The sequence below is a fragment of the Oncorhynchus nerka genome, linkage group LG8 (assembly GCF_034236695.1).
Source record: "Oncorhynchus nerka isolate Pitt River linkage group LG8, Oner_Uvic_2.0, whole genome shotgun sequence".
Lineage (NCBI taxonomy): Eukaryota > Metazoa > Chordata > Actinopteri > Salmoniformes > Salmonidae > Oncorhynchus > Oncorhynchus nerka.
The window spans coordinates 11,576,653-11,589,152 of record NC_088403.1 but is presented as its reverse complement, the minus strand read 5'-3'; the positions used below and the strand labels follow the sequence as shown (position 1 = coordinate 11,589,152).

The 12,500-nt window shown below is 48.3% G+C and overlaps 1 protein-coding gene across 1 annotated transcript in view; it reads left to right on the top strand.

Annotated features, from left to right (window-relative positions):
- The window catches only part of LOC115126615 (protein PHTF2-like), a 127,205-nt gene that overhangs the window by 92,349 nt on the left and 22,356 nt on the right, over window positions 1–12,500 (top strand). The window contains exon 3 of the mRNA XM_065022088.1: window positions 7,453–7,509. Within this exon, the coding sequence (XP_064878160.1) occupies window positions 7,453–7,509 (57 nt within the window). The remainder of the gene's footprint in view (window positions 1–7,452; window positions 7,510–12,500) is intronic.

Sequence of the window (12,500 nt, the reverse complement as noted above, 5' to 3'; positions counted from 1 at the left end):
TTAAACATTGAGGAGTCACAGACCAGACGACCAACAGGTTTAAACATTGAGGAGACAGAGAGGAGTCACAGACCAGACGACCAACAGGTTTAAACATTGAGGAGACAGAGAGGAGTCACAGACCAGACGACCAACAGGTTTAAACATTGAGGAGAAACAGACCAGACGACCAACAGGTAGAAACATTGAGGAGACAGAGAGGAGTCACAGTCCAGACGACCAACAGGTTTAAACATTGAGGAGAAACAGACCAGACGACCAACAGGTTTAAACATTGAGGAGTCACAGACCAGACGACCAACAGGTTTAAACATTGAGGAGAAACAGACCAGACGACCAACAGGTTTAAACATTGAGGAGTCACAGACCAGACGACCAACAGGTTTAAACATTGAGGAGACAGAGAGGAGTCACAGACCAGACGACCAACAGGTTTAAACATTGAGGAGACAGAGAGGAGTCACAGACCAGACGACCAACAGGTTTAAACATTGAGGAGACAGAGAGGAGTCACAGACCAGACGACCAACAGGTTTAAACATTGAGGAGACAGAGAGGAGTCACAGACCAGACGACCAACAGGTTTAAACATTGAGGAGACAGAGAGGAGTCACAGACCAGACGACCAACAGGTTTAAACATTGAGGAGACAGAGAGGAGTCACAGACCAGACGACCAACAGGTTTAAACATTGAGGAGTCACAGACCAGACGACCAACAGGTTTAAACATTGAGGAGAAACAGACCAGACGACCAACAGGTTTAAACATTGAGGAGTCACAGACCAGACGACCAACAGGTTTAAACATTGAGGAGACAGAGAGGAGTCACAGACCAGACGACCAACAGGTTTAAACATTGAGGAGTCACAGACCAGACGACCAACAGGTTTAAACATTGAGGAGTCACAGACCAGACGACCAACAGGTTTAAACATTGAGGAGAAACAGACCAGACGACCAACAGGTTTAAACATTGAGGAGTCACAGACCAGACGACCAACAGGTTTAAACATTGAGGAGACAGAGAGGAGTCACAGACCAGACGACCAACAGGTTTAAACATTGAGGAGACAGAGAGGAGTCACAGACCAGACGACCAACAGGTTTAAACATTGAGGAGACAGAGAGGAGTCACAGTCCAGACGACCAACAGGTTTAAACATTGAGGAGACAGAGAGGAGTCACAGTCCAGACGACCAACAGGTTTAAACATTGAGGAGACAGAGAGGAGTCACAGTCCAGACGACCAACAGGTTTAAACATTGAGGAGACAGAGAGGAGTCACAGTCCAGACGACCAACAGGTTTAAACATTGAGGAGAAACAGACCAGACGACCAACAGGTTTAAACATTGAGGAGAAACAGACCAGACGACCAACAGGTTTAAACATTGAGGAGTCACAGACCAGACGACCAACAGGTTTAAACATTGAGGAGAAACAGACCAGACGACCAACAGGTTTAAACATTGAGGAGAAACAGACCAGACGACCAACAGGTTTAAACATTGAGGAGAAACAGACCAGACGACCAACAGGTTTAAACATTGAGGAGAAACAGACCAGACGACCAACAGGTTTAAACATTGAGGAGTCACAGACCAGACGACCAACAGGTTTAAACATTGAGGAGAAACAGACCAGACGACCAACAGGTTTAAACATTGAGGAGACAGAGAGGAGTCACAGACCAGACGACCAACAGGTTTAAACATTGAGGAGAAACAGACCAGACGACCAACAGGTTTAAACATTGAGGAGTCAGAGAGGAGTCACAGTTAAATAAAAAGGTTATAGTTGTGGTGGGAACAGGGAAGCACTGAGTACTGTTCTCTCTCTCTCTCTCTCTCTCTCTCTGTCTCTCAATCTCTCTCTTTCTTCCCTATCTCTATCTTTCTTTCTATCTCTCGCTTTCTCTCCCCCTCTCACCGCCCCTCACTCTCTCAATTAAATATAATTCATTTTGCTTTATTGGCATGACATGTCAATGTACATATTGCCAAAGCGTACTTTGTAGATTTACATTGTAAGCATAATTAAAATAATAATCAAGCACTTCAATGTAGTGCGTTGCCAACCCACAGCTCTCTGTGTCCTCCCCCAACAGGACAGGTAGCCTATCCTCATCAGAGAGGTCTTCAATGTAGTGCGTTGCCAACCCACAGCTCTCTGTGTCCTCCCCCAACAGGACAGGTAGCCTATCCTCATCAGAGAGGTCTTCAATGTAGTGTGCTGTCAACCCACAGCTCTCTGTGTCCTCCCCCAACAGGACAGGTAGCCTATCCTCATCAGAGAGGTCTTCAATGTAGTGCGTTGCCAACCCACAGCTCTCTGTGTCCTCCCCCAACAGGACAGGTAGCCTATTCTCATCAGAGAGGTCTTCAATGTAGTGCGTTGCCAACCCACAGCTCTCTGTGTCCTCCCCCAACAGGACAGGTAGCCTATTCTCATCAGAGAGGTCTTCAATGTAGTGCGTTGCCAACCCACAGCTCTCTGCGTCCTCCCCCAACAGGACAGGTAGCCTATCCTCATCAGAGAGGTCTTCAATGTAGTGCGTTGCCAACCCACAGCTCTCTGTGTCCTCCCCCAACAGGACAGGTAGCCTATTCTCATCAGAGAGGTCTTCAATGTAGTGCGCTGCCAACCCACAGCTCTCTGTGTCCTCCCCAACAGGACAGGTAGCCTATTCTCATCAGGAGGTCTTCAATGTAGTGCGTTGCCAACCCACAGCTCTCTGTGTCCTCCCCCAACAGGACAGGTAGCCTATTCTCATCAGAGAGGTCTTCAATGTAGTGCGCCTTGCCAACCCACAGCTCTCTGCGTCCTCCCCCAACAGGACAGGTAGCCTATCCTCATCAGAGAGGTCTTCAATGTAGTGCGTTGCCAACCCACAGCTCTCTGTGTCCTCCCCCAACAGGACAGGTAGCCTATTCTCATCAGAGAGGTCTTCAATGTAGTGCGCTGCCAACCCACAGCTCTCTGTGTCCTCCCCCAACAGGACAGGTAGCCTATTCTCATCAGAGAGGTCTTCAATGTAGTGCGCTGCCAACCCACAGCTCTCTGTGTCCTCCCCCAACAGGACAGGTAGCCTATTCTCATCAGAGAGGTCTTCAATGTAGTGCGTTGCCAACCCACAGCTCTCTGTGTCCTCCCCCAACAGGACAGGTAGCCTATCCTCATCAGAGAGGTCTTCAATGTAGTGCCAACCCACGTTGCCAACCCACAGCTCTCTGTGTCCTCCCCCAACAGGACAGGTAGCCTATCCTCATCAGAGAGGTCTTCAATGTAGTGCGTTGCCAACCCACAGTCTCTGCGTCCTCCCCAACAGGACAGGTAGCCTATTCTCATCAGAGAGGTCTTCAATGTAGTGCGTTGCCAACCCACAGCTCTCTGCCTCCTCCCCCAACAGGACAGGTAGCCTATTCTCATCAGAGAGGTCTTCAATGTAGTGCGTTGCCAACCCACAGCTCTCTGTGTCCTCCCCCAACAGGACAGGTAGCCTATTCTCATCAGAGAGGTCTTCAATGTAGTGCGCTGCCAAGCCACAGCTCTCTGTGTCCTCCCCCAACAGGACAGGTAGCCTATTCTCATCAGAGAGGTCTTCAATGTAGTGCGTTGCCAACCCACAGCTCTCTGTGTCCCCCAACAGGACAGGTAGCCTATTCTCATCAGAGAGGTCTTCAATGTAGTGCCAACCCACAGCTCTCTGTGTCCTCCCCAACAGGACAGGTAGCCTATTCTCACAGCTCTCTGTGTCCTGTCCTCCCCAACAGGACAGGTAGCCTATTCTCATCAGAGAGGTCTTCAATGTAGTGCGTTGCCAACCCACAGCTCTCTGTGTCCTCCCCCAACAGGACAGGTAGCCTATTCTCATCAGAGAGGTCTTCAATGTAGTGCGTTGCCAACCCACAGCTCTCTGCGTCCTCCCCCAACAGGACAGGTAGCCTATCCTCATCAGAGAGGTCTTCAATGTAGTGCGTTGCCAACCCACAGCTCTCTGTGTCCTCCCCCAACAGGACAGGTAGCCTATTCTCATCAGAGAGGTCTTCAATGTAGTGCGCTGCCAACCCACAGCTCTCTGTGTCCTCCCCCAACAGGACAGGTAGCCTATTCTCATCAGAGAGGTCTTCAATGTAGTGCGCTGCCAACCCACAGCTCTCTGTGTCCTCCCCCAACAGGACAGGTAGCCTATTCTCATCAGAGAGGTCTTCAATGTAGTGCGTTGCCAACCCACAGCTCTCTGTGTCCTCCCCCAACAGGACAGGTAGCCTATCCTCATCAGAGAGGTCTTCAATGTAGTGCGTTGCCAACCCACAGCTCTCTGTGTCCTCCCCCAACAGGACAGGTAGCCTATCCTCATCAGAGAGGTCTTCAATGTAGTGCGTTGCCAACCCACAGCTCTCTGCGTCCTCCCCCAACAGGACAGGTAGCCTATTCTCATCAGAGAGGTCTTCAATGTAGTGCGTTGCCAACCCACAGCTCTCTGCCTCCTCCCCCAACAGGACAGGTAGCCTATTCTCATCAGAGAGGTCTTCAATGTAGTGCGTTGCCAACCCACAGCTCTCTGTGTCCTCCCCCAACAGGACAGGTAGCCTATTCTCATCAGAGAGGTCTTCAATGTAGTGCGCTGCCAATCCACAGCTCTCTGTGTCCTCCCCCAACAGGACAGGTAGCCTATTCTCATCAGAGAGGTCTTCAATGTAGTGCGTTGCCAACCCACAGCTCTCTGTGTCCTCCCCCAACAGGACAGGTAGCCTATTCTCATCAGAGAGGTCTTCAATGTAGTGCGCTGCCAAGCCACAGCTCTCTGTGTCCTCCCCCAACAGGACAGGTAGCCTATTCTCATCAGAGAGGTCTTCAATGTAGTGCGTTGCCAACCCACAGCTCTCTGTGTCCTCCCCCAACAGGACAGGTAGCCTATTCTCATCAGAGAGGTCTTTGAAACCTTCAATAAGGGTTTCAAATTTGGGGAAATGACACTCTCTAATTATTTTATATTGTTGACATTTTGTCAGGAAATGCAGCTCTGTCTCAGGTTCTGCTGTGGTGCAGTGGTTTCTCTGTCTCTCTCTTTATCTCTCTGTCTTTCTCTCTCAATTCATTTCAAATGGCTTTATTGACATGGGAAACATATGTAAACATCGCCAAAGCAAGTGAAGTAGATAATAAACAAAGTTAAATAAACAATAAAAAATGAACAGTAAACATTACACTCACAGAAGTTCCAAAAGAATAAAGACATTACAAATGTCATATTATTTATATATATATATATATATATATACAGTGTTGTAACAATGTACAAATAGTTAAAGTACAAAAGGGAAAATAAATATAGGTTGTATTTGCAATGGTGTTTGTTTTTTCTCTCGCTCTCTCTTTCTCCCCCTCTCACCCCCCCTCTGTCTCTCTTTCTCCCCCTCTCTCTCTCGCTCTCTCTTTCTCCCCCTCTCACCCCCTCTGTCTCTCTTTCTCCCCCTCTCTCTCCCCTCTCTCTCTTTCTCCCCCTCTCTCTTTCTCCCCCTCTCACCCCCCTCTGTCTCTCTTTCTCCCCCTCTCTCTCCCCCTCTCTCTCTCTCTCTTTCCCCCCCCCTCTCTCTTTCTCCTCCTCTCACCCCCCCTCTGTCTCTCACGTGCTGCATGTTTAATTAGTGTGATTGTGTCATCTATCCTGTCTGGTCCACAGGTTTCTGCTACAAGGTTTCATTGTGTATGATAGTCCTTTTATAAAGGACAGTGGAGTGAATAGGGATTTGATACGCTGAGTTTTCATATGAAACTGTGCGCAGTGAGCATGCACAAACACACACACACACACACACACACACAGCACAATCATTAGCAGGGTTGAAGAGTGGGTTAGGGGCAGTGGAGGGGGGTTCTGAAGCCTAGTTGCCCATCCAGTCAATACCACTACCCAGGCCTCAGATCATACATAATGAACACAGATTAGACCCAGCAAACACACACACCGTTTCAGAGCTGTGCTATTGTTGAGCTCGTTCACCTTGCACGGCCTCCCACATGATGGACACACACTGTTTCCCAGGCTAGTATCAACCTCTGTGATCTCTAAGGATGGCTGAACCTGACAGTGTTGTGGTTCATGGTTGGGTCACCTGACAGTGTTGTGGTTCATGGTTGGGTCACCTGACAGTGTTGTGGTTCATGGTTGGGTCAACTGACAGTGTTGTGGTTCATTGTTGGGTCAACTGACAGTGTTGTGGTTCATTGTTGGGTCAACTGACAGTGTTGTGGTTCATTGTTGGGTCAACTGACAGTGTTGTGGTTCATGGTTGGGTCACCTGACAGTGTTGTGGTTCATGGTTGGGTCACCTGACAGTGTTGTGGTTCATGGTTGGGTCAACTGACAGTGTTGTGGTTCATGGTTGGGTCACCTGACAGTGTTGTGGTTCATGGTTGGGTCAACTGACAGTGTTGTGGTTCATGGTTGGGTCACCTGACAGTGTTGTGGTTCATTGTTGGGTCAACTGACAGTGTTGTGGTTCATGGTTGGGTCAACTGACAGTGTTGTGGTTCATGGTTGGGTCACCTGACAGTGTTGTGGTTCATTGTTGGGTCAACTGACAGTGTTGTGGTTCATGGTTGGGTCAACTGACAGTGTTGTGGTTCATGGTTGGGTCACCTGACAGTGTTGTGGTTCATTGTTGGGTCAACTGACAGCAACATGGATGTTGGTTATATCAACTGACAGCAACATGGATGTTGGTTATATCAACTGACAGCAACATGGATGTTGGTTATATCAACTGACAGCAACATGGATGTTGGTTATATCAACTGACAGCAACATGGATGTTGGTTATATCAACTGACAGCAACATGGATGTTGGTTGGGTCAACTGACAGCAACATGGATATTGGTTATATCAACTGACAGCAACATGGATGTTGGTTATGTCAACTGACAGCAACATGGATATTGGTTGGGTCAACTGACAGCAACATGGATGTTGGTTATATCAACTGACAGCAACATGGATGTTGGTTATATCAACTGACAGCAACATGGATATTGGTTATATCAACTGACAGCAACATGGATGTTGGTTATATCAACTGACAGCAACATGGATGTTGGTTGGGTCAACTGACAGCAACATGGATATTGGTTATATCAACTGACAGCAACATGGATGTTGGTTGGGTCAACTGACAGCAACATGGTTGTAGGATGGTTGGCTCAGTGGTTGTGACATGACTGATATGATGACAGAGGAAGTTGGATGAACTGCAGCTGAACCACAACCTAAACTGGTCTCCGAAGCTCCTGGGTTGAATCAATGCTTCAATAGTTCACTCAGTAACAATTTGCAACTGTTTTCCAGGGAGTCCTGGGATTAATATATATTTATCCTAATGTGTAAATGTATTGTTGAATATTGTTAGGGAAATGTACTAATGAATGTGTTGTTCTTTGTCTCTGGCAGATTGGCGCTTATGACCAACAGATATGGGAGAAGTCTGTTGAACAAAGAGAAATCAAGGTAACCGTTTTGATTTAGGTCCAATCAGAACACTTTTTGCCATCTTGTACATACTTATTTTGTCTCCTTTTATCTTTCTCTACCCTTTTCTGGATCATTGTATGAGTGTCTGTCTGTCTGTCTGTCTGTCTGTCTGTCTGTCTGTCTGTCTGTCAGACGTCTGTCTGTCTGTCTGTCTGTCTGTCTGTCTGTCTGTGTCTGTCTGTCTGTCTGTCTGTCTGTCTCTGTCTCTCTCTCTATTTGTCTGTCTGTCTCTCTCTCTCTCTTTCTCTCACTCTCTATTTGTCTGTCTGTCTGTCTGTCGTCTGTCTGTCTGTTTCTCTCTCTCTCTCTCTTTCTCTCACTCTCTATTTGTCTGTCTGTCTCTGTCTCTCTCTCCTCTCTCGCTCTCTCTCTCTCTCTCTCTCTCTGTCAGTTTCTGACTGTGCCATCAGTGCCGTCATGTTTTCAGTTGACTTTCTCCCCTCTTGCTGGTGCCGTTTGTCTTTCTTTGTCTGTCCCCTCCTCCTACATGTGCAGTTTATTAGACTGGTGAGTACTGCAGCACAGGAAGTCAGATTGAAGTCCGACTAGATTGTGATTTGTTGAGTTGGTTTGTTTCTATGTTTGTTCCTGGCCTGCTTCTTAACCCCTGATTGACTGGCTGACTGACTAGCTGGCTGGTTGACTAGCTGACTGACTGACTGGTTGACTAGCTGACTGGTTGACTAGCTGGCTGACTGGCTGACTAGCTGACTGACTGGTTGACTAGCTGACTGGTTGACTGGCTGACTAGCTGACTGGTTGATTAGCTGACTGGCTGACTGGTTGATTAGCTGACTGGCTGACTGGTTGACTAGCTGACTGACTGACTAGCTGACTGACTGACTGGTTGATTAGTTGACTGGCTGACTGGTTGACTAGTTGACTGGCTGACTAGCTGACTGACTGACTGGTTGATTAGTGGACTGGCTGACTGGTTGACTAGCTGACTGGTTGACTAGCTGACTGGTTGACTAGCTGAATGGCTGACTGGTTGACTAGCTGACTGGTTGACTAGCTGACTGGCTGACTGGTTGACTAGCTGACTGGCTGACTGGTTGACTAGCTGACTGGCTGACTGGTTGACTAGCTGACTGGTTGACTGGCTGACTGGTTGACTAGCTGACTGGCTGACTAGCTGACTGGCTGACTGGTTGACTAGCTGACTGGTTGACTAGCTGACTGGCTGACTAGCTGACTGGCTGACTGGTTGACTAGCTGACTGGCTGACTGGTTGACTAGCTGACTGGTTGACTAGCTGACTGGCTGACTGGTTGACTAGCTGACTGGCTGACTGGTTGACTAGCTGACTGGCTGACTGGTTGACTAGCTGACTGGTTGACTAGCTGACTGGCTGACTGGTTGACTAGCTGACTGGCTGACTGGTTGACTGGTTGACTAGCTGACTGGCACACAACTTTGTTCGAAAGAGACGTTTATATAATATAGTTTTCAGTGTTTGCAGTTGTGGCAAATTAGCATTGGAGTGGGCCAGTGGGTGTGGCCAGTAGGTGTGGCCAGTGGGTGTGGCCGTGGGTGTGGCCAGTGGGTGTGGTCAATGGCGCAGCTTCTGACTGAAAATTGCAGAGGCCGTCCTCTTGGCCGCGGAGACAAGATGTGCTGTTTTAAAGCTAATTTCCTGCAATTCTACACATTTTAGCATGGGGCTGAGAGAACAACTTCAGTTTTAAAGCTAATTTATTGCAATTGTACACATTGTATGCTATCTGAGTGACTCAAACACAGTAACTAAATCAATGGGGGTCCCATGCCATGACATTATTTTAAATGGTAGATTCTCCATGACTGTCTAGGTTTTATTATGGTGATTGTTAATTCTCAAATATGAACTTTATTAAAACATATATAGCCCATTTATCTTTTCTACACACTTTAAACAAACATGTTTTTTTAATCATATCTTTCCGGTCGGCGGCAACGATATAGAAGCGACGGCCCGCCACTGCTAAATTAGTATAGGGGAAACACTGGTGTTATTTCACTCACCCAAAGAGCTGCAGGTGGAAGTCCAATCCTAAAAACATCATAGTCACATAGAACATAGAATAACATGATGTCATTGTTTCCTGTCTGTAATGGTCTGTGACCTGCACAGAGAGGAGAGAAACCCTCCAAGTGATCCATCATAGTCAAGACTACTGAAACGGGAGCTGTTTCACCTGGCTGCTACAGTCCATGACCTTTCCCCTCTAGACCCCTCTGTCTTCCCTCACTCCTTCAAGAAAGAGAACAAAACATTGTCACCCTGCCCCCCATTCAACCCCGTCCGCTCATATAGAGGGTTGAGCTCACAGTCAGAATGTTTAAAAAAAATAGTTTAACCTTTATTTAACTAGGCAAGTCCGTTAAGAGCTAATTCTTATTTTACAATGACGGCCTACTCCAGCCAAACACCTCCCCTACTCCAGCCAAACGCCTCCCCTACTCCAGCCAAACGCCTCCCCTACTCCAGCCAAACGCCTCCCCTACTCCAGCCAAACGCCTCCCCTACTCCAGCCAAACGCCTCCCCTACTCCAGCCAAACGCCTCCCCTACTCCAGCCAAACGCCTCCCCTAAACCAGCCAAACACCTCCCCTACTCCAGCCAAACACCTCCTCTACTCCAGCCAAACACCTCCCCTACTCCAGCCAAACACCTCCCCTACTCCAGCCAAACACCTCCCCTACTCCAGCCAAACACCTCCCCTACTCCAGCCAAACACCTCCCCTACTCCAGCCAAACACCTCCCCTACTCCAGCCAAACACCTCCCCTATCTCCAGCCAAACACCTCCCCTAAACCAGACCATGCCTCCCCTACTCCAGCCAAACACCTCCCCTAAACCAGACCACGCCTCCTCTAAACCAGACCACACCTCCTCTAAACCAGACCACACCTCCTCTAATCCAGACCACGCCTCCTCTAATCCAGACCACTTCTCCTCTAATCCAGACCACGCCTCCCCTAAACCAGACCACGCCTCCCCTGAACCAGACCACGCCTCCCCTGAACCAGACCACGCCTCCCGAACCAGACCACGCCTCCCCCGAACCAGACCGCGCCTCCCCCGAACCAGACCGCGCCTCCCCCGAACCAGACCACGCCTCCTCTAAACCAGACCACGCCGGACCAAAGTCTCAAACACACAGTGCTTCCCGTCCGTCAGAACAGTGTCATGGAAACAGTCCCTCTGTGTTTCCACCAGTCGTTTACCAACAACTGGCCCGTCTTTAGAGCCCAACAGGGCAGACGTGGGCCAGTTACTGTGTCTGCATCTTTGTGTTCATGACAAACTAACAAGGGCTCACACATACCATAAGAAAGTAGCTCTGACAACATTATCTAGAATATAGTCTAAATATAGATTTTTGTTACTGAGATAATAAACCATGAGAGTAAAGGCTTGTTCATGCCCCCTGGTGGTAGTGATTATGAATTACAACAGGTTTCTCTTATCTTATCTCACAAGCAAACCATATCCTTTAAAGACGAATAGAAAAGAGATTTACATTAATAAACAGAGCAATATAGATAGAACTAGTCAGCGTACTGTATTTGAAAAGCAGTGGAGGAAGGTTAAACTCCCAGCTGGAGACAGACACCCCTCCTTTCAGTTGAGGAAGGTTTAACTCCTAGCTGGAGACAGACACCACTCCTTTCAGTGGAGGAAGGTTTAACTCCTAGCTGGAGACAGACACCACTCCTTTCAGTTGAGGAAGGTTGAACTCCCAGCTGGAGACAGACACCACTCCTTTCAGTTGAGGAAGGTTTAACTCCTAGCTGGAGACAGACACCCCTCCTTTCAGTTGAGGAAGGTTGAACTCCCAGCTGGAGACAGACACCACTCCTTTCAGTTGAGGAAGGTTGAACTCCCAGCTGGAGACAGACACCACTCCCTTCAGTGGAGGAAGGTTGAACTCCCAGCTGGAGACAGACACCACTCCTTTCAGTGGAGGAAGGTTGAACTCCCAGCTGGAGACAGACACCACTACTTTCAGTGGAGGAAGGTTGAACTCCCAGCTGGAGACAGACACCACTCCTTTCAGTGGAGGAAGGTTGAACTCCTAGCTGGAGACAGACACCACTCCTTTCAGTGGAGGAAGGTTGAACTCCCAGCTGGAGACAGACCCCCCTCCCTTCTTTCCCTGTTCCCGTCCTGTCTGTCTATAAAACAGTTTATAGCAGTAATAAAGAGGAAGGTATCGATCGTCTCGTCTAATCGTTTACAGACACACATACCCACACACCTAGAGCGTGTCAGCTCTTTAAGATAAGGTCTTTAAGATAAATTCCTGTATGGTTGTATACAGATAGAGAAGGTCACCGTTTGACCTTTGGGTAAATATTAGCATTTGAGAGTGTTAAGATAGATAGACAGCATTATACTACAGGGATGTGTTTAGTAGGGCACACCGTAGCAAAACGTTTTGCAACAGAACATGAAAATGCTACCTGGTCATGTTCATTAGGACATGTGCATACAGAAAATGAATGTGGGTTTCTAAAGACTACATTACCCATCCCCCAACACTGTCAAACAAGAGTCAAGACTAAATTACCCATCCCCCAACACTGTCAAACAAGAGTCAAGACTACATTACCCATCCCCCAACACAGTCAACCAAGAGTCAAGACTACATTACCCGTCCCCCAACACTGTCAACCAAGAGTCAAGACTACATTCCCCATCCCCCAACACCGTCAACCAAGAGTCAAGACTACATTACCCATCCCCCAACACTGTCAACCAAGAGTCAAGACTACATTACCCATCCCCCCTACCTCTGGCTTCCAGTGAGGAGACCTGAGGTCAACCTACCCCCTACCCCCTCCCCCTACCTCTGGCTTCCAGTGGGGAGACCTGAGGTCAACCTACCCCCTACCCTCTACCCCTTCCCCCTACCTCTGGCTTCCAGTAAGGAGACCTGAGGTCAACCTACCCCCCTCCTCCCCCCCATCTCGTACTTCTG